The sequence below is a fragment of the Terrapene carolina genome, unplaced genomic scaffold (genome assembly GCF_002925995.2).
Source record: "Terrapene carolina triunguis isolate 2854851 unplaced genomic scaffold, T_m_triunguis-2.0 Scaffold111, whole genome shotgun sequence".
Lineage (NCBI taxonomy): Eukaryota > Metazoa > Chordata > Testudines > Emydidae > Terrapene > Terrapene triunguis.
The window spans coordinates 17,786,090-17,808,934 of record NW_020664462.1 but is presented as its reverse complement, the minus strand read 5'-3'; the positions used below and the strand labels follow the sequence as shown (position 1 = coordinate 17,808,934).

General features: G+C 40.9%; 1 protein-coding gene across 1 annotated transcript in view; it reads left to right on the top strand.

The window, feature by feature from the left end:
- Positions 1–22,845, top strand: part of PTPRN2 (protein tyrosine phosphatase receptor type N2) — a 688,626-nt gene that overhangs the window by 155,417 nt on the left and 510,364 nt on the right. The window contains exon 9 of the mRNA XM_029911620.1: positions 14,330–14,416. Coding sequence (XP_029767480.1) covers positions 14,330–14,416 — 87 coding nt within the window. The remainder of the gene's footprint in view (positions 1–14,329; positions 14,417–22,845) is intronic.

Here is a 22,845-nt window from a genome sequence, read left to right as displayed (position 1 = left end):
ACTACTCTGTATACCTATTGAGGTTCTGGTGATGCACATCTAATGGTCCCTCCCCCCAGCCTAAAAGGAGGAGCTACCAGACACAGGTCTCAATTAACTATGGGAGACAACAAATGAAATAACAGGGACAGGAGTGAGGGTCACAGAGTCAAAAGCAGGGATCCAGAGAGGAACACTGAGCAGAGAGCCGTACAGCATCCACTGCTCCTTGAAGGCATCCAGGGAGCCAGTGGGCACAGCTCAGAGGAATTTTGCCTGGAGATGTGACCGAAGGGAGGATTGGAAATAGGCCCCACAGTCACAAAGCACCTCCCCGTGTATCTGCAGCCTGCAACTGCCCTAGCCTATGGTTTCTATGCCTGTCCAGTTTTTGGAGTCTCTGCTGAGTGCCAGATACTTTTTTTGTGGTGTAGACACCTACACACTAAAAACTGGAGTGAAATCAACTTGTTTCATATACAGGAGACCACCTAACAGCCATCAGAGGGTAAAATTCTCACTACTCATCTTTGCTGGACTAGAACCAGCCATCTAGAGTTATGAGGCATAGTATTCCAATCCCAGTCTTTTGAGCCAAAGAAATGTGTCTCCTGAGGAAATTAATTCAGAGAAATCAGAGTGTAATTTGTTAACATTATGAAGATGAGGGACTAAGTCTTAAAAATAACATCATTTGCGTAATTCAACAGCTTCTCAAGTTTTACCTGATGAGATTTTTTTTTATGTTTCTTTAGTTCATTCTTTCCTTGGATGATAGTGATCAAGTATTCCTTTTTCAGGTGGACTAGGTACTGTTTTTCCCCCTTTTTCTTTATGTGACCACTTAAATTGTCACCCTATCACAAACAAGACACACTCTAGCACAGTAATGGTAACTGAAACCCAGATTCATTGTGGAGGGGTGTGTTAAAATATGCATAATAATAATATAATAGTTACATGTATTCAGTGAACAACTGTTTCCAAGATTTTTAGTCAAAGAATTATGTTTCATAGTAGGGAAAATCCTCTGCCACCTCTATCATTCAGTTTTAAATCCACCCTGAAATATTTTGGTAGTTTGTCATCTAAATCTTAAAATCGAAGATGCCACAATTATTCTAGAGATGGATGACTGTGCTTAGGGTAGTCCCAATTCCAGAAAACATGTTTCTGCCAATGACAAAGTGCACATGTGGGTTCCCTCCTCCCCTTTCTTTTGTTAACCATACCATTACAGTAGATGGCACTAGCATATGTTTGAAGTGACTATACCACAAGTACAGGCTGGTTTGGTGTTACATTTCCATAATAACTCTGGAGAGCTTATCCTTCTCCACTTCTGCATTACTGTTACCTTTCCATGATATAATAATCTCCATTGACCTTCATAGTCTGACCACTGAAATTGATTTTTGCAAAGTGTCATCTGCGTTATAAATTGGTCTGGACTTGAATCTGTCTGAATTAAGAGGTTTAAATTTCACACCTACTGGTGATGGGAAGGGAGGGGACAGAAAATGTGTGAAGTGGAGATTTGCTATATTGTCGAAACAGAAGTAAGTTTAAGAATGTTCAATATCCTAATAAAGCAGGGGAGGAAACAAGAATGGAGAAAACTGTAGCTAGATACAGTAAGTTGAAGTAAAAAGAATGAGGAGTACTTGTGGCACCTTAGAGACTAACAAATGTATTTGGGCATAAGCTACATCACTCCAACCTTTTTTTTTCTCTTGCTGATAATAGCCCACCTTAATTGATTAGTCTCATTAGAGTTGGTATGGCAACACCCATTTTTTCGTGTTCTCTGTGTGTGTATATATATCTTCCTACTTTATTTTCCACTGCATGCATCCAATGAAGTGGGTTTTAGCCCACGAAAGCTTATGCTTTGTTAGTCATGAACTTCTGCTTTTCCAAATGTAGAGAGGTCAATAGAGAGGAAGAGGTGGTTGTTAGGAAGAACTAGGGCGGATTTAGAAAAATCCCAGGTGGCTTTAAATACATTGAGGGATTAAGGAGCACAATGGCAGATGAAATTCATCTTGGATAAGTGCAACAGAATAATATACACTAGCAAAAACAGGCTTTATAGAAAAAAATCTGTTTAAAAAATCTCCTTTCATACACTGGGCTCTGGGAACTTTTGAGGAAAGGTACTTAGGAGTTATTTCAATTAGCTTAATGTAGGTACACCTCTACCCTGATATAACGCGACCCGATATAACACAAATTCTGATATAACGTGGTAAAGCAGTGCTCCAGGAGGGCGGGGCTGCGCACTCTGGTGGATCAAACAAGTTCGATAGAACGCGGTTTCACCTATAACGCGGTAAGATTTTTTGGCTCCCGAGGACAGCGTTATATCGAGGTAGAGGTGTATCTGCCGTCTGTGATGTAGTTACAAAAGTAGTCAAATAAGCAAGCAAAATGCAGTTATAAAAACAAGTAGTATATTTATGTGCATCAGTAGAGAGACAGAAAATCAATACATAAATTGTAACAATTATAACTCTGTCCAGTTCTGGTTGTTTCAATTAAGAAAGATAAAGTTGAGATCAAAGAGGAGTAGAGAAAGAGGAATGTAGATGATGTGTATTGTGACACAAATTTTCAAATTTAAAGACTTCAAATATGTAAAAAAATGTTATAAAGAGGTCAGTGATCAGTTGTTGTCCACGTCTGCTGGGTGCAGGACAAGAAGTAATCAGTTCAATTTGGAGGAAGGGAGATTTAGGTTACATATTAGGAAAAACTTTCTAACTATAAAGATAGTTAAGTGCTGGAACAGGTTGCCTAAGGAGGTTGTGGAATCCCCATCACTGAAGATTTTTAAGGACAGCATTGACAAACATCTGTCAGGGATGGTAGGTATACTTAATCCTTCCTCGCTGTGATGGGATAGACTACAATGGCCTCTTGAGGTCCCTTCCAGTCCTACGTTTCTGTGATTCTATGCCTTAGGCACCTAAAGCCATCGAAATAAGAGGCCTTATTTTCAGTTGTGTAGACCACCCACAACCCCTTTTCAGAATACAAATTGGCCTGATAAAATATCAGTGAGGTCAAGAGTCCAGCAGGATTTTTAAAAATGGATTAAACATTTTTAAGGCTAATGAGAATATCCATAATAACACAAGGTAAGATTATAGAATTAATAATTACATTTATTTATTTTTGAAAGGAACAGAAACCCTCCTGCCTCAGGGAGTAAGGCTACAACTGATTGATTTCTCCACTTCATCTCATTGCTGTTTGGATGGAGTAGAGAGGTTGTGGGTGGGGGCGCAGGTCCCCACTCAGAGGGGCCCAATGCTGGTGCAAATTAGGGATGCACGGGGCAGCACTTACTTATGCTACTAGCATAAAGTGTCAGGGTGCCAGGGCTAGCTGCACCTTAAACTCTTCCCTACCGGTCCCTCTGAGTGTACCCCTCACATGTTAGGCCTTGTGCCCTATCTTTTCTCCCAATCTTAGATAGGACCTTAGGCTACAGCCCCCTGAGCACCAACTTTGATTAATCAGCAGGCCTGGGTTCAGCACCTGCAAGTCTTCCCTACAGGAGCTGTGACCAGTAGCTAAGGCAGTGACCAGACAGTTTTCTTAAAGTCTTTCTTTAAACTTAACAGTAGGAACATAGCAAAGCCTAAGAGAAAATAGAGGATTTTAAAACAACAAAAACCCTGTACTGATGTATATGTTACTTACAGGCTTCCCTTCCCTTGGCAGAGAATTAGGCAGGTCCTTCTTTACTCCAAACCCTTGGCGTCTGGGGTGTGTGTCTTTGAGAACCGCTTCTCATGAGCAACTCCAAATCATCACCCTCTCCCTTCCTTAAGAATATTGCTTTTATCTCCCCAAAGCCCTTTGTCTTGCTTCCAGGGCTTTTTGGTTCTCCTGTGTTCCCCACTGATCCTACCTATACAAACTGGTCCATTGAGCTCAGTAGGGGGTTAGAGGTGGGACATCAAAGCAAATGGGTCTAGTATTGTCCCACAAGAGTGGTAAATGGGTGGCTGTCTGAAGCTATTGTGTAGGTAGAGCCAACCTCTGCTTGAATTAACCCCTTCTGTTCATATAAGAAACATGATGACAAACAGATGGGACATATAATATTCATAAGTTTTTACAGAGCAGCTCAAAATCTATCCCATAAATTATCTCAAGATCCAGTGCCCACTCCCTGTCCTTGCCAAGCCCTATGCCTGGAATGCAACATTCTCTCTGTGCAATATTACACTGGGGGAAGCTTGTGAAAGAAGCGGCAGAGTGGCAAGATATCTGCCAGCAGAGTGTCCAGCTCTGGTATGCTTATGCAGCACGAAATGGCCTTAGCAGACAGGAGAATCTGGTCCTCGGTTTTGTTTAATCAGAAACGTGGCCTCTAGAAACAAAATAATGTCCAATTTTTCTTGCATCTTTCCCATCCTTTATTTTTAAAACAACTTTTCCATACACTTTTCCAGACCCGTGTTTTATATTGAGATTTTCTAATTTTGGCTTAGCGTTCACCCTGCTAAGAAAGGAGTCTTTGAAGTTGGTTTTATGTCATTACAAGTGGACATCATTGCAAAATAACAATGACATTTTATGTATTTCAGATTATAAAATGCACCTGTCTTTAAAATTCAGTCTTTAAAAATGAACAGGAAAAAAATTGACCCAAATCAGCATTAAAACATTCTCTAATATTGGTCTGTCTTGTCCTAACTCACTCAGCCAACCTCTACTGAAGAAGCCTGGGTAAATGTATAAGCTTCAACCAGCTCTAATCCAGACCTTGGATGAGCACATCCAGTGACTGTTAATTTGTGTGTCCCAAATGGAATATTATTGTTATCACTTGAGCTGCTGGGGTAAAACACAAAGAGGAAGAGGATCGCTAAGGTATCCGTGACCGAAGCCATAAAGGACTTTATATATCCCTACCAACATCTTCAACTGGAAGCTGTTTACCTTTAATCTCAAGTCATTCCCTATATGCTACTTTCATTGCATGGTGTGCTTAAGTGTATAGTAGAGGTTGGTTACCTAAGGTAACCATGCAACAAGTTTTGCATGTGGAGCTTCTATTTGGCAATCATTTTTTTACATTGTTATCCATGTGGAAAATATACAACTGTTCCATTAAGACTCTTTCCAAGATTTCAGTTGAAAATACTGAATGCTAAATCTGAAAATTTAGTTAAGATTTCACTGGGGATTAGACAGACATTTAGGTTTAAGGAGTGTAATTCCCAATGTCAGGCTTATTTCTGTGCTGTAGGTTATTCCTCCTTCTTTTAGAAAATGATTCACATGAACTAAACTGACAGAACTGAATGGAAATCCATTACTGTGCTGCACTACGTTTCTTAAGAATGTATTGCAAGGGCACTGTGTACAGTTTGGGAAGGACAGTACATAATTTGAACAGTGGCACATGGGGATTTTAAGGCTCAGTAACTGGTTTTTGGAACACACTCGGCAACTCTGAGAAGGAAAAACGAATGAGAACAACTGCTTGTGAGGCTGACAACCTTACTGTGAGACACATATTGCTCTCCTTGGACTAGAGCAGGACTGGCAAGTATTAACAATTAAGCCATCTGTACAACTAGATCAAAAATTTTCTCCAAAAATGGACCAGTTTATGGGATCGTTTTCACAAGAGTTTTGGGAAATGCAGAAAATACATTTTTCATCTCTGTTTTTTCTTCTCTTTTGCCATTACCCGGTAGCTTTTATTAGTAACTGAGTGCCATTCTGTGCTAGGCTGAGGGAATTGCCATGTTGCTCAATAGCTTTCCCTGCAGGACTCACCCCGCTGCTTTTTTATGTATTTTCTTCCTGTTCTCTGACCAGAAATTGCAAACATACCCTTGAACATATAATCATTAGATCCAGGCCAGAGAGATGTAATCTATCTTCTTCAAAGTAGCCTCTGCATATTCCCACTTCTGGGTGCACTGTTGAGCTTTGGGATCTTATAGAAATGTCCATTAGAATGTCACAACACCAAATATGTAATTAAGGCACCAAGCTGAACTAGGACTTGGATCAGGATCCGGCGTTCAGCTCTGTTCTTTAAGTAATAGAGTCAGAGAAGATTTTGTAATGTTAAAAAATTTATCTTTTTTTCAAGCCACACCTTACTTGCTGGCTGCCTCTACACCATGCGCCCCACATCTGACCAAAGGGAATGTATACAATCCTGGTGGACTGCTATAAATGCTGCTCTTCACTCTTGTGACCACTGCAGAGCTAACAGATCTGAGAGAAGGGGAACTGGGTTGTATTCCTCATTCAGCATCAACTGAATAATGTTCTAAATTCCTCATAGGCTATGTCTACACTCTCACTTTTGTCGGTAAAACTTTTGTCAGTCAGGGGTGTGAAAAAAACCCATCCCTGACCAACATCCGTGTTTGCCAGAAGTTGGGAATGAGTGACTGGAGATGCTCTCCGGCCGACATAACTACTGCCGCTCATTCAGGGTGGTTTAATTAGACCTCTCTCCCGTTGGCATAGAGCAGCTACACAGGAGACCGTACAGCAGCATAGCTGCAGTGGTACAGCCAGGGCCGGCTCCAGGCACCAGACGAGAAAGCACATGCCTGGGGCAGCACATTGTAAGGGGCGGCATTCTGGCCAATTTTGGGGCGGCCAGCCCAGCCCTGCAGGGGCACGAACTAGCGATCCCCACCGCTCACCGTGCCGCCGGGCTCCCCGGGACGCGGCACCCCCGCTGCCTGCACCGGCCTCCGCCTCCCGCGCCGCTCTGAGCCCGGCCCGGCCGAGCCGCCTTTAAAGGAGCGGCTGAGCCAGCACCTCCTGCAGCCCCCGGGGGCTCCGCCTGCCCGGCCGGGACAGGCACCCCAAGGCCGGAGGGCTGCCCATGGGCGGAGGGAGCGGGCGGGTGCCACCCTTCACCCCCTTGCCGCTGTTTTTTTTTTTTGCTCCGGCGGCCCGGCCCCCCTTTTTTTTTTTTTTTTTTACCTGGGGCGGCAAAAAAGCTAGAGCCGGCCCTGGGTACAGCTGTGCCGGTGTAAGGTCTTTAGTGTAGACATAGCCTCAGTTACATGTGTGTAATCCCATGTAAGGCGGCGGGGGTTGCATGGATAATACTGAGGACATCATTTGGCTAGCAGAGGACATCATTTGGCTTTCTTGTGCTGGTGTATGAGAAGGAAATGGCCTGGTGTGACTGTGAGACACTTGCAAAACCAGAGATCAGGAAAAAACTTTTTTTTGTGTGTGTAAATTGAGCAGATTAGATGTGGAAGTCATTGACAGATAATGACAGTGGAACTCTATGATGCCATTTTAGGCATGGAACTGCTCTTTAAAAATCAGGTTCTAACAGCGAGGGCTCTATGTAAACGATTGCAACGTAGCGAGTGGTTGCTGTGTTTGCTGTGGTCTCTGTTTTTCTCTCATTTCAGAGTTCAGTACATTGTGCCTCAAAATTTCCAAAAGTGATTGCTTAATGTTAGGTTCCTTAATCCATATTCGGGAATCTAAATAGGTGGCCTGATTTTCAAAAGGGCTGAACAGGCAGCAGCTCCCATGAAAAGTTTCTGCGGTTTTATCAGGCCCTTTTCTATTTAAAATAGCATGATAGCCGGGGCCTGCTTTCCTTACTCAGACAAACCTCCTGGTGAAGTCAATGGGAGTTAATTAAAGTAAGTATTAGTTTTTCCTGAGCAAGTAGTTCTGGATTGTGCCCTTGATTTTTAAAATGACAAATAGGGATAGGGAAGTTTCTGCAAAGGGAGCTGTGATTAAGTCATGGTGCCAAATGATGCCACTGCAGTCTTGGTTTCAACAAAGAAGCCATTTCATCTGAGGGGATAATGTAACACCATCATATAATGTTTGCTATTTTGAATAGAAAAATTAGCTGCATGATGCAGCAGGTACAGCTATATGCCAGAGTTGTGTGCCTAATGATGTGAGGCTGGGAAGTGAGGAACAATAAAGAAAGTGGTGAAAGATTTTGGAGAGTGAAGACTCAGAGCCTGATTTTAAAAGAGTATAATCTATATCTATTTAACCCACCAGTAAAATGTATGTATTTCCTTATGCTCTTTATAACCTCATTGTTGTTAGCCCTTTAAACAAAGTACATTTTACAAATGATCTCAGATAGACTGTATAAGTACACTGACACTGGTTCAATATACATTTTTCGTTAGGTCTGTGACCTTTCAATTGAAAAATAATGTTTAAATTGCTGGTGACAGAAAGAGAAGGTGTTAGAGGATAATCCGATGGAAGTAAGGTGCTTTGTTTCAATAATGAAACACTGGTTTACACAGTAATGACCCTTGGGCAGGAGGGGGAATATATTTTAAGAAAATGGATGGTGATTTTTAGAGTTATTTATTAAACATACTACAAAATGCAGAATGGCTTTATATATAGCGAGCTATAAAGTGTATATAGTATAGTCAATAGTTGTGTTTTATTCTGCTGCACTTTGCTTGCTCGCAAATCAGCCTTACAGCACAGCCTATATATTTGCAGATGACACCAAGTTGAAAGGCGTCAAAAATAAAATTAATTTTATTTTTGACACTTTCCAGCTTGGTGTCATCTGCAACTATATAGGTGTTCTTATATATAAAAACAGAATGGTATGTGGGGTTGGCTCTCGAACAAGAGGCCTTGTGTACACTAGAGCAGGGGTGGGCAACCTGCGGCCCACAGGCCGCATGCAGCCCGTCAGGGTAATCTGATGGCCGAGGCTGCCAGACAGTTCGTTTACTTTTGCACGGCTGACCCCAGCTCCCAGTGGCTGCGGTTCACCGTTCCTGTTGCTGCAGATTAAGCTCATTATTTCTTGTCCTGCCTTAATTGGATATGGAGAAGAATTGATCACCCTCCTTTTTTATAAAGTCCTTAACATATTTGAACACTTATCAGCTTCCCGCCCCCTAGTCTTTTTTTCTTAAGACTTTATAGGCCCCATTTTTAAAAACTTTTTCTCATAGGTCATTTATATAATTTTTGTTGCTCTCTTCTGGCCTCTCTAAAATTTGTCCACATTTTTCCTAAAATATGGTGTCCAGAACTGGACACCATACTCCAGCTGAGGCCTCACAAGTGTTGAGTAGAGCGGGACAATTACCTCCCATGTATTACATTCAACACTTCTTGTTACTACACCCCAGAATGATATTAGCATTTTTGCACCTGCATCACATTGTTGACTCATTTTCAATTTGTGATCCATTATAACTCCCACCTAGCTAGTTATCCCCCAGTTTGTAGTTGTGCATTTGATTGTTCCTTCCTAAGTGAAGTATTTTGCACTTGTCTTTATTTAATTTCATCCTATTGAATTCAGACCAATACTCCAGTTTGTCAAGGTTGTTTTGAAGTCTAATTCTGTCTTCCAAAGTGTTTTCAACCCCTCCCAGCGTGGTGTCATCTTCAGATTGTATAAACACATTCTCCACTCCATTATCTAAGTCATAAATGAAAATATTGAATAGTTCCGGATGCAAGACTCACCCCTGTGGGATACCACTAGATACCTCCTCCTGGTTTGACAGTGAACCATTGACAATTACTATTTGAGTACAGTCTTTCAACCAGTTGTGCACCCACCTTATAGCAATTTCATCTAGATCACGTTTCCCTTGTTTGCTTATGAGAATGTCATGTAGGGAACTGTATCAAAAGCCTTACTAAAGTCAAGATATATCACATCTACCCCCTATCCACTAGGCCAGTTACCCTATCAAAGAAGGAAATGAGGTCGGTTTGGCATGATTTGTTCTGGACAAATCCATGCTGGCTATTCCTTATAATCCTATTATCCTCTAGGTGCTTATAAATGGATTGTTTAATAATTTGTTCCAGTATCTTTTCAGGTATCCAAGTTAGGCTGATTGGTCTATAATTCTCTGAATCCTCTTTGTTCCTCTTTTTAAAGTATTATCCTTCTCCAGTCCTCCTTCCTTGCAGTTCTGTGTGTACTTGCTATTATAGTAAAAATCTACTTCCTGACACCAATCATCCCCCTAAATTTAAACCAGCATCTTTGGGAGGAAAGGATCTAATTAACACGTAAGCCCCTGAGTCACTGTAACAATCTACTTTCATGGTTATCTGTAAATAATCAGAGTTCTATTCACTGTCAATCCTTGAAAGGTAAGGGTTTTTTATGAATAATCCATGGTACTTTTTTTTTTCTTGCAGAAGTGCTTATATTCTTTACTTTACTTTTACACAGGAACATCTCTGCCTTTTTCATGTAGAAGAACTCTAAGTTTATATGGTACCCTGAGGTGGTACCTCTGTCTGTGTGACAGGATGTCCCTTGAGCATTTTGGGTTAAGACTGTAGGAATGTGAAGAGAAGCTGAGTAATTCTATCCTAACCAAAGTCCAAATGAGATATCCTGTTATTTAAATAGACATACCCTCTGGGCACTGTATGCAAAACACTGTAAAATAAATAAAAGTGCTCATTGCAGCCCAGTAGACAATACATAAAATGATGATGATTAATAAAAACTTGCAGGTGAAATCTTTCATTGAAATAAGAAAAAATAAAGTAGATCCTAGAAAATCTTTCTTTTTCTTTTTTTCCTTCTTGGCCTACATAAAGAAATCACCTTTAAGAGTATGCTTTTTTTCTCTATCACCCCCCCCCCCCAAAGCCTTGAAGTAAAAATGTAAGGCCTGATCCTCTTCTCACTTGACTCTACTGCACTGGCTTCACTAGAATTGTTTCTGATTTACACTAGCATAAATGAGCTGACACTCATGCTTGTAAAATTTAATTATATGAACATTGGGGTTTAACAATGTTGAAAAGCACTGTTTAATCAAAATCCGTAAGAACATAACAACAGCCATACTGGGTCAGACCAAAGGTCCATCTAGCCCAGTATCCTGTCTTCCAACAGTGGCCAATGCCAGGTCCCCCAGAGGGAATGAACAGAACGGGTAATTACCAAATGATCCATCCTCTGTCGCCCATTCCCAGCTTCTGGCAAACAGAGGCTAGGGACACCATCCCTGTCCATCCTGGCTATTAGCCATTGATGGACCTATCCTCCATGAATTTATGTTGTTCTTTGTTTAACCCTCACTTCTTCGGATGCATAGAGTGAAAGACATCCGAAGAAGTGAGGATTTTACTCACGAAAGCTTATGCCCAAATAAATCTGTTAGTCTTTAAGGTGCCACCAGACTCCTTGTTGTTTTTGTAGATACAGACTAACACGGCTACCCCCGATATTTGTTTAACCCTGTTATAGTCTTGACCTTCACAACATCCTCTGACAAGGAGTTCCACAGGTTGACTATGCATTGTGTGAAAAAATACTTCCTTTTGTTTGTTTTAAACCTGCCTATTAATTTCATTTGGTGACCCCTAGTTCTTGTGTTATGAGCAGGAGTAAATAACACTTCCTTATTTACTTTCTCCACACCAGTCATGATTTTATAGACCTCTATCATATCTTCCCTTAGTCGTCTTTTTTCCAGGCTGAAAAGTCCCAGTCTTATTAATCTCTTCTCATATGGCAGCCATTCCATACCCCTAATCATTTTTGTTGCCCTTTTCTGAACATTTTCCAATATATCTTTTTTGAGACGGGGTGACCACATCTACATGTAGTATTCTAGATATGGGCATACCATGGATTTATATAGAGGCAATATGATATTTTCTGTTTTATTATCTATCCCTTTCTCAATGATTCCCAACATTCTGTTTGCTTTTTTGACTGCTGCTGCACATTGAGTGGATGTTTTCAGAGAACTATCCACAATGACTCCAAGATCTCTTTTTTGAGTGGTAACAGACAATTTAGACCCCATCATTTTATATAGTTGGGATTATGTTTTCCAATGTTCATTACTTTGCATTTATCAACACTGAATTTCATCTACCATTTTGTTACCCAGTTTTGAGAGATCCTTTTGTAGGTCTTCGCAATTTGCCTGGGATTTAACTATCTTGATTAGTTTTGTATCATCTGCAAATTTTGCCATCTCACTGTTTACCCCTTTTTCCAGATGATTTATGAACATGTTGAATAGGACTGGTCCCAGTAGAGACCCCTAGGGGACACCAATATTTACCTCTCTCCATTCTGAAAACTGACCGTTTATTCCTACCCTTTGTTTCCTATGTTTTAACCAGTTACCAATCCATGAGAGGACCGTCCCTCTTATCCCATGACAGCTCATTTTGCTTAAAAGCCTTTGGTGAGGGACCTTGTCAAAGGCTTTCTGAAAATCTAAGTACACTATATTCACTGGATCCCCCTTGTCCACATGCTTGTTGACCCCCTCAAAGAATTCTAGTAGATTGGTGAGGCATGATTTCCCTTTACAAAAACCATGTTGACTCTTCCCCAACAAATTAAGTTCATCTATGTGTCTGACAATTTTGTTCTTTACTATAGTTTCAACCAATTTGCCTGGTACTGAAGTCAGGTTTACTGGTTTGTAATTGCTAGGATCACCTCTGGAGCCCTTTTAAAAAATTGGCGTCACATTAGCTATCCTTCAGTCATTTGGTACAGAAACTGATTTAAATGATAGGTTACATACTACAGTTAGTAGTTCTGCAATTTCACATTTGAGTTCCTTCAGAACTCTTGGGTGAATACCATCTGATCCTGGTGACTTATTACTGTTTAGTTTTATCAATTTGTTCTAAAACCTCCTCTAATGACACCTCAATCTGGGACAGTTCCTCAGATTTGTCACCTAAAAAGAATGGCTCAGGTTTGGGACTCTCCCTCATATACTCAGCCGTGAAGACCGATGCAAAGAATTCATTTAGTTTCTCCGCAATGGCTTAATCATCCTTGAGTGCTCCTTTAGCATCTCGATCGTCCAGTGGCCCCACTGGTTGTTTAACAGGCTTCCTGCTTCTGATGTACTTAACAAATTTTTTGCTATTACTTTTTGAGTCTTTGGCTAGCTGTTCTTCAGATTCTTTTTTGGCCTTCCTCTATATATGTATATTTTTCCATTTAGTTTGCCAGAATTTATGCTCCTTTCTATTTTCCTCACTAGGATTTAACTTCCACTTTTTAAAGGATGCTTTTTTTTTTGTCTCACTGCTTCTTTTACTTTGTTGTTTAGCCACAGTGGCACTTTTTTTGTTATCTTCTATGTTTTTTAATTTGGGGAATACATTTAAGTTGAGCCTCTATTATGGTGTCTTTAAAAAGTTTCCCTATAGCTTGTAGGGATTTCACTTTTGGTGCTGTACCTTTTAATTTCTGTTTAACTAACCTCCTCGTTTCTGTGTAGTTCCCTTTCTGAAATTAAATTAAATGTTACAATGTTGGGCTGCTGTGGTGTTTTCCCCGCCACAGGGATGTTAAATTTATTTATATTATTGTCACTATTACCAAGTAGTCCAGCTATATTCACTTCTTGGACCAGATCCTTTGCTCCACTTAGGACTAAAGCAAGAATTGCCTCTCCTCTTGTGTGTTCCAGGACTAGCTGCTTCAAGAAGCAGTCATTTAAGGTGTCAAGAAACTTTTAAGTCCCCATCCAGATAGAAACACTGCTGTCAGTACATCACAGACAGAAAATGTAATGTTTGCAATACATCTTTAGAGTTATAAGAAAGCCTAAAGAACTCTTAACTAATAACCTGAAACTTTTTATGAATGAAAATTTTGCATATAGCTAAATGCTTTCTTAAATGATAACACTGCACATGTGATATGCTTGATTGCAACTTGTTTTCTAAATTAAAAAATGTAAATGTGGCATTGAGAAAATTTTAAAAGATTGAAGGCAGGTTATGTCAGCAGCACACACACACACACCAAAGAGTCTTCCATCTATCTAATCAGCCTCTCCTGCTCTGTGTGCCTATCTCAATTGTTTACTTTCAAATCCATAATATTTTTGCATCCTTTCCCTGGGTCAGGATTCATTTAAAAAAACTAATGAATTTAAAAATATGCTCTTCCCTTGTCCATTTGATACAGAACCCTGCAATTTGACTTTCATTGTTTGTTTCCATCCTTGTCTCGCCAATCCTTTTCACTCTTTCTTTCTTTTTACTTTATTACATTTTTTATTGAGGCTTGAGATGAACCGGTCACTGCATCATGGGCCCATTACACTTCCTAACAATTCCATTTACACCTTATTGTTTGTCTTATTGCTGGAAAATTCAGGTGATTCATCATGCCTGAAGAAGCACCTGATCCCAATTCCCTTGATATCACAATCGCTATGTGACAGGAATACTGTAAGCAGTGATTTTCAGACCCTGACAGGCCAAGGTGATAACTCTTTGGGGACTTTTAGCCTCTCAAGTATTGATGAGTTCCATTTTCATAATGCTGCGTTTTCTTGCTTCCTTTCAACAGCCCGCTGAATGAGGAAAAGGGTTTGGAGTTAATAAAGTATGTGGCAGATCTCCTGAAGCTGCAGATGAGTGACTTTGACGATGTCAAGTATGTATATGGTGCTCGTCCCTTCTATTTTATATGTTTTTTCATTGTTATGCTTTAATATATATTTTCTTAAGGAAATAGCTAATTTTTTATCATCAAAATTCATCACATGGAGAGAGAGAGAGGGGAAAAAACAAGAATATCCTGGCATTCTTTGCCAAGTTTTGTATACAGTTAGCAATAGCATACTTAATAAAAATGATCTGATGCAGTCCCCAAAAGATCTCCATATTACCACTAGTATAAGATAAAAGGAAAAAATATAATCTTCAGAGTGCTGTATAAACATTAACTAACCTTCACCATACCCATGTAAGATAAGTATTGTAAGGGTTATTATACTCAGTTTCATAGAAGAGGAGGTAGTGTCTAAGGTAGAGTGGAACTCAGGGGTTTCTGACTTTGAGTTTTGTGCTTGGAACACTAGATTATGTCTCCTTCAGGAGTCCATCCTTGTTTAAACATTGTTTTACTTTTCTACCTTTCACACTGACTAATTATATGTATGTTCATCTGGTCAGTTGGACAGGTAGTGACTTGACCGATCTGGTACAATGAAGATATTGCTTAAATTTTCTAAGGTGGAAATGTTTGTACAGGAACTATAGCTCCTCCATGAGAGAAAGTTTAAAAAATAGAACTCAACAGAATTTAATAGAGAACTAATTAGGGCATAAAGGTTACTTCATGGGAGGGTTTGATAGCTTTCAGAGAAATTCTGACATGGGAGAAAATATTTGGGAGTTTTTTGATAGTCTCTGTAACTCTTCTGCCAGGTGTTGTCGGCAGCAGAAATGATCAGGTTTAATTTTCTAGAAGTTTCCTTAAAGACTTAACTAACACTGGCTTAAGCCCTCACGCAGAAATCTGGGAACCTACATAAATCATCCTGGCTGCCCCTTATGAGCAGTTTTTCCCCACTTGCAAGCGCTGAGTCCAGAGGTTACAACAAGGAGAACTTTGGGGGTGGAGAGGGGGAGGTACACAACACAATGAGTTGGTCAAACCACCAAGTAACAAATTCTATGATGTAAGACTCTCACCTCCCAGGATGTCTTAAACGTACCTACCTTGGTCCTTCTTTGGCCATTATGAGTGACTGATGTGTTCTGGCCACTTCCTACCACCTCAGCTCTCTGCTCACAGTTAGCTATCCTGGATTGGAGAAATCCAAGGACTCTATCAGGTTGCGGCCGCCTGGGGACTCTGGGGGCTCCACTCCCTAACTCAGCTTGAGTGATTTCAGCTTTAATTGCTGGATAGAGAGGCCCACACCAGAGTCCCATGGATAGACTGCTGCTCTGTCTGTGGTTTCAGTCCAATCTGCCTACCTCTTCCACTGCTCTGTGCCATCCATCACCTCAGAGGTGCTACTGCCACTGCTGTTCTGCATCATCTGTTGCCACAAAGCTGCCACTGCTGCCTTGAAGCTGCCTAGACTCTGTACTGTTCAGCAGTCTCAGCTCGACTCTCAGGATGAGTTCAGTGGTGTCTGGGACATTTGACAGAGTCCTCATCAGCAGAGAAGCCCCTCCAGCAGCTGTCAGGAGCCTTTTCCCTCTCTTCCTCCTTTACCTCTGTCCATGCTCCCTTACTCAACTGCCCCTGACTGCAATCTCGGTCAGGGTGACCTCAGGCACATTCAATGTCTTGTCCTTGTATTTCCCAACAAGGTCTGTTGCATTTAATTGCTCCTAAAGGCAAAACTAAACTGCATTTTATTCAGAATGCACCACGCCATCATATAATATACAAATGAAGCCTGACACATTCAGTCAATTCTCCTTGCCCTCTGACTGATGCCAGCAGAGATCTCCCTCGCCAGTGAAGTCCCTTCCTATCTGCAGATCTTAAGTTGCTGTGGGCTGTTCTTCTCCCATTTCACCAACAAATGACAATAATGAGCTCCCTTCTCTCTAAAGCTTCAGGCCACAAGCTTTACATCTGGAAGGATGTGGTAGGTGCTCATTTGTAGTGGGACTCAGGGACTGACTGCTTTTAGCCCCTTAATTGTGTTGCTGCACTGCAGTATCCTCCTCAATCTTTCCTGCTGTTGCCCTCACTCTGTCTATATGTGATGGTACCAGTAAATGCCATTAGTTTTCCGGTGCTATACCTTCGATTTACAGCAGGTAAATGTATCTCGATGGCCAGCTAATTTACCCTCCATTGCCATATATCTCATTTAATCTCTGTGGTCGTTCTAGCACATGCCAAGAGAAGGATTCATAGATTCCAAGGCTAGAAGGGAGCATTGTGATTATCTAGTTTGACCTCCTGTATAACATAGACCATAGAACTTTCCCCAAAATAATTCTTTTGGAACTAGAGCGTATCTTTAAAAAATATTCGATCTCGATCTAAAAATTGCCAGTGGTGGAGAATCTGCACCTATGGTTCCTATGGTTAATTATCCTCACTGTCAAAAATGTATGCCTTTTTTCCAGTCTGAATTGGTTTAGTTTCAACTTCCAGCCATTGGAACATTTTATATCTTTCTCTGCTAGATTGAAGAGCCCATTATTAAATATTTTTTCTCCATGTAGATACTTACAGAGTGTGGTCAAGTCGCCCCTTAATCCTTTTATCATTTTCATGGCTCTTCTCTGAACCCTTTCCAATTTATCAACATCCTTCTTGAATTGTGGGCAAAAGAACTGGATATAGCATTCCAGCAGTGGTCATACTTTGCCAAATACAGAGGTAAAATAAATTCTCTACTCCCACTCCAGAGTCCCCTGTTTATGCATCCCACGATTGCATTAGCTCTGTTGGCTACAGAGTCACATTAGGAGCTCATGTTCAGATACTTATCCACCATGACTCACAAATCTTTTTCAGAGTCACAGCTTCCCAGGATAGAATCCCCCATCCTGTAAGTAAGTATATCCTACAACTCCTAGTATTCACCTTGATTTTCTAGTCAAAAACCTTTTATTGTCATTTGCTTTGTTGGGAAAAAATATCTTCTTCCATCAGAAACAGAGCCCTATACACAAACCTGTACTACTCATGGTCAGTTTCCAGTTGGGGTTAGTAGGGAACATATAGAAAACTGGACAGTATAAAAACAAGACCACACAGGCATCTTTATTGCACTGTGAGGGACATGAGTTTGAACGAGTGAAAGTGGCTTAGTTTTCCAAAAAGGAAAAAATGTTTCAGGGAAAATTTAATCAATTAAGAAATTTAATGAAATTTCTCCATGTTTTCCAAAGTTTCAGCAACTTGCAAGCAGGAAAATTTTGTTGAAAATAGCTTTCTCAACAGCTGTTTCACTCTACTTGTTTATAATGTCATCAGAATTGTAGAATGTCTCTATATAGCTTTCCATCATAGTTTTCTTGAATTCCATTCTTTGCGTTTAACAGATGAGTAAAAATTATTGCAAATTAATAGCTTACCAGATTTATTTCCCAAACGGGTAGCACTACTAGTGCATTGTATGTAAAAAATTTTTGAAGCTAAATTACTTATAAACACCTCAGAAGTGGCAGTCATATTGGATTACCTTCCTCAGAAGGTGAAAGTCCACTCATTCGTTCGTGAAGCAGTAAAAGGTTTACTTTAATTGCTTATGGACTATTTTACCTACAATTAGCTTTTTTTTTAAATGAAAAATAAGCTTTAAAATTTCAAAAATGGAAATTACTGCAATTACTGTCTTCTGGAGGAAATTCAAGCTAGAGGCTAGGAGTGACATATGATAGACCAGTGTCTGTCATACTTGTAAAGAGACAATGCCATGGGCCAAGTTCTCTGCTGGTGTCAATGAGTGCTGCCTCATTGACTTCACCCATTTACCAGTAGAACACTCACACCTACCAAGCTAATTATTAGCCCCCAAAAAGCCTTTAGGTGATTGATTATCACTGTTTAAATCACAACTAAATTGTAATTGGCAGACCATATATTGGTGCTAGTGAAACATAGTGTTCTAATGATATCGCCATAAACAATCTCTCTTTTTTTTGGTCCTGTCATTGAGCTGATATGTAGCTAGAGGACCAGATATAGCTATATAGTAAAATGTAGCTATTTTAAAATATAAACTCAGATGCCAAATAGGACAGAGCACCTTATTTCCATTAACCACAACACATTTAAAATTAAATCAGTTCTGCACTTTATTTTAATAATGTCTATAACCTAGGGGAGAAAAGAATGAAATCATTTCCCAAATCTTGGGTCACTGAGGAATAACATATAATACATTTATTTTATTAATCAAATTAGATGTTTTGGCCCAGGGTCAATTCTCATTAATGCCATGAGATTTGGATCTGGCCAATAGATAACACAGGGATAGATGCCTTAGAAAAATTCTATACTAAGCAAAGAACTTGTGCTTTATAAAGCATCTGCTTTTGTGGCACTGCTGCATGGCCATTCTAAGAGAAATGTATGAATTTGAAAGTGTTGGTTAGTTTCTGAGTAACCTCACAGGGAGAGGCTTCAGGAAAGACTTGACTTGGTGATTACCCCTAATCCACCTTTGATATTTCCAAGTGCAAAGCTCAGGCTGCTCTGGAAGTATGGATTTTACTTAGTCTCAGCCACTGAGGAATTGCTTTTTTCATAGAGAAATGCTCAGCCACTAAAATTATGTTTTTTTCACAAACACACTTGGCATTTCATCTTAACTTTCTTAACTTTCTCCCCCAGATGCAAGTAGGGACTGGGGCGTGGGAGGTCAGGCCTAATGGTTAGAGTCGGGAGTGTGGAACCGGAGCTGGGATCAAAGTCAAAGGCCAAGCCAAGGGTCAGAGCCAGTGAGATACCAAGCCAAAGGTCAGAGCTGGAGTTAGGAGTCAAGCCTGGAGTCAGCGTCAGGGGTAGAGCATAGGAGCGGGACCTGGAGTAAGGTAGGAAAGCAGGAACTGGGAGCAGATGGGGGTCTGGGATGAGGAGGGAAGGGCCAGGACCAGGTTGGGAGGCAGGAACCAGGAGTCAGGCAAGTAGGCAGGGACCATAGTAACGGGCAGCCAGGGATTTGTTTGTTGCTCAGACAACTTCCTGTGCCTCTTTCTGGATTAAATAGAGCATCCCAGCCAACTGGTGGGGCTGGATGTCTCCCCCAGTCAGGAGTTTCATGGGCAGGGCTCTTTGTGAGCTAGAGCTTCGTTAGCCCTCTTCTCTTCTGGTTGAAGTAAGCTGCTGTGTGTTGGTCCTGGTCTGAGCACTGCCTGGGGACTTCTGGGCCTGGGTTTGATGCTTGCACCTGTTCCCTCTCTCCCCAGGCAGTTAGCAACTTTTAAAAAGAATGAAGTATGTAACCGAGTGGGAAATCATTCAGTAAGTCTGAGGTCAGTTGAAGGAGTTAGAAATAAAGTGGAAGTGGGGAGGAGTGTGACATATTTGGCTAATTCAGAGGCTGACATGGCAACACAACATGTGAATAAGACTAGGAAATGAAATTCTCTCTCTCTCTTCTCCCTCCCCAACATACTATATAGTATGATGGTGACAGCACTATTTCCTGTGTCAGAGAGCCTTAAAGTATTGTCAGCTTTTTGGGGTAAACATAAGTTTTACTAATGAAAACTACAGGGTTAATGTCAAAGACCATGCAAAAGCAGCATGTTTAATGAGAATTATTTCTGAGACGTGCACCATAGCAAATTTAAACAATCAGTTCTTCTAAGGGACCTATAATCCAGAACTCTCAATTGTTTCATGTGCATTTTTCTGCAATGTAGTCATTTTGAAAGGATTATTTCACAGAGGCGATCTTATTGTTTTGTGGTTAGTTTTGCTTCTGAATATTTATAGTATGTGCCTATTTTTAGCTTTTCCCACTGTTCTGGAATTTGGTTGAGTGAACAGTTGCCTTTGCAGCCTATTCCCATGTTATTTCTTGATTAGTTGATGCAGGGTGGTAATCAGATTATTTTATCTTCTCTCTTTCACCAACATGCCAATTTTAACTGAGGACCTGGGATCCTCAATATAGTCTCAGCTTCGCTCCTAGAGTGCACAGTTCACTGCTACACTTGATTTATTTTCAAGTTACATTGACATAAACTTTGCTCTCCCTGTGAAGCGGATGAGTGGGGATTTATTTGGGGAATACATAATCAGAAATGTTTCAACATTGTAAAAAGGATCCAACATGTTAACTGTCACTTTCAGATACAGCCTGAATTTTTATGGAAGTACTAGTTATGCTTAATATGTTTTGTTAATGGTTATATAGCTGTCAGATAAATTCCATTATTTCTTATTACATCATTAGAGACCATTAAAAGGATATTAACATGCTGATGTAATTATGCAAGCAGACGTAAAATGACTATAGTTATGATTTTAAAATCTAATTATGGGTGTCCACAGCCTCTGGTGATTGATTGTGGACTGGTATAGTATGGATTGGAGTCAGGTGGGTGGTAATACCAGGAGGCATGGCATAAAAAAAGGGGGGAGAGGGGATGGAGTCCACCACAGTGGAACTGTAGCAATGACCTTTCTCCTGGAATTAGTTCTTCAGCCATCATCAGCTGAACTTATAGAAAAGGAATCTTATCAACGAAAATCCAAATACAATATTTTAAAAATGTAAAACCTACTAGGTCAACTGAGAGTGTAAAGCAGGGGTGGATGTAGCCTCCCAATTCAATGGGTGCATTATACTAAACTGACGATGGGGCATTGACCACCCACAGCACCATCCTCTGCCCTGGCATTGCAAACCTAATACTGGCCTGGGGAGGAGGGGCAGCTCCCGGCATAGGGAGAGGGATGCTGAAGAACAAGCCTGCCCTTCACTCGCCCTGCAGTGGTGGCTCCTGTCCCATGGAGCTGAGCCTGGTTTCCTGCTCCAGGTGTTGTGACCTGGTGCATGGGGTCACAATGCCACTCAGGTTTGTCTGCGGGATGATTTCTGTGGGTGCAGTTGAACCCATGAGCCCATGATAAAGCTGCCCCTGGTGTAATAGGAAGGATAGTCAGATTCTGTGACTTGAGCCATTGGATTATCACAAACACCGTCTTCCTGGATTCTTCTGAGATAGACAGTGAGATTTACCTATGCCTATTTATTCAGCATTCTTACGTTTGAAATAATACCAAAGAAGCTGCTGAGGAGATTTCCTGCCATTAAACCACTGGATGCCCTTAAATGTGAAGGAAATAAAAGGGGATGACCATGTCTATGCATCTGATATAATAACACTCTAGACCAGGGGTTGTGTAACATTTTCATGGTATGGGCCACATGTTAAAAGTGAGATTATCTGGTGGATACCATATCTTCCATTGGTGATCAAACATCATCCCTATGGCAGCTGCAAAAATTGCTTATATAGAAAAGTAACAGTAGGATATTTTAGCTCTCTTTAAACTCTATAGAAAAAAGCTATTCATAATAACTTTTTCTTCTCCATTTTATTTCTTTTTACCATCATTTATGTCCTTCTCTTTAAAGATTCCTTGCCACGTGGTCTTTTTCTTCCCCTGCACGTACTTCTCTGTTGTTTTGATCCTCCTCTCCCTTTGCACGTTCTTCTTTGCTTCCATATCATTGTTGTTTCCCAGCGTGCCTAAACCCTGTTATGGAGGTATCATCTCTCTTAGGTGTGTTGGTACCTTAAGCTGCATGCTCCCTGAATCTTGTTCTCTCTTAGACTACCAAGTGTGCCTGTTTTTGGTGGTGTATTTTGTGACATAACTGGGAATAAAACTGAAACCTCCCAAAGGTAGGACACTGAATGGGTATCTGTCCATGCTCTTCCCTGAAATTTCATCTTGTCTCTTCACATTGATACCCACGTGGTTCATCAACAGGGTTGGATCCTTTAGATCTACCACACAGACCTCTGCCAGCTGAGCTAATCAACTGATAGCAATAGTAGCTGATAGCAATAGCAGGTTGCCATCCTCTTTGTGGACCAGCACCAGATGGGAATGAGACACACATTTTGCCGATGGGTTTGCTTGTTGACAGAAGAGGAATAGTGAGATTCAGGAATCCTGAATTCCATTCTAGACTCTGGAGTGGTGTATGGTCAAGTGGGCAGAGACTTTTCTGTCCATTTCCCTCAAGCTTGATGCATTCTGCCATGTCCCTGTCCAAGTTCTGTCTCGTCCCCACCCTACATTCCTTATCTACCCAATCACAGTCTCTACTCCTCAGGCTTATGATCTAAGCCCCAGTCTCCTTGCCAGCCTATTCTCCCACTCCAGGCTCGCTGAGTCCTATTCTTCCTTCCCACCCCACAACACCAAGTCTCTTGCCTTCCCAACACCTGGTCTCCTTGCCCAGCTACTCTGAGTTCCACTGTCAAGGCCCCTTGTCTAATCTGTCTCTTCTTCCCATTGGCTCCTATTTCCAGTCTCCCCCCCACCCAGGCTCCTGAGCCAGTCTCAGTCTCCCTCCCCACTTCCTCTTTGTCCCAGTCTCTTCACCTAGTCCCAGTTCTCTCCCCATATCC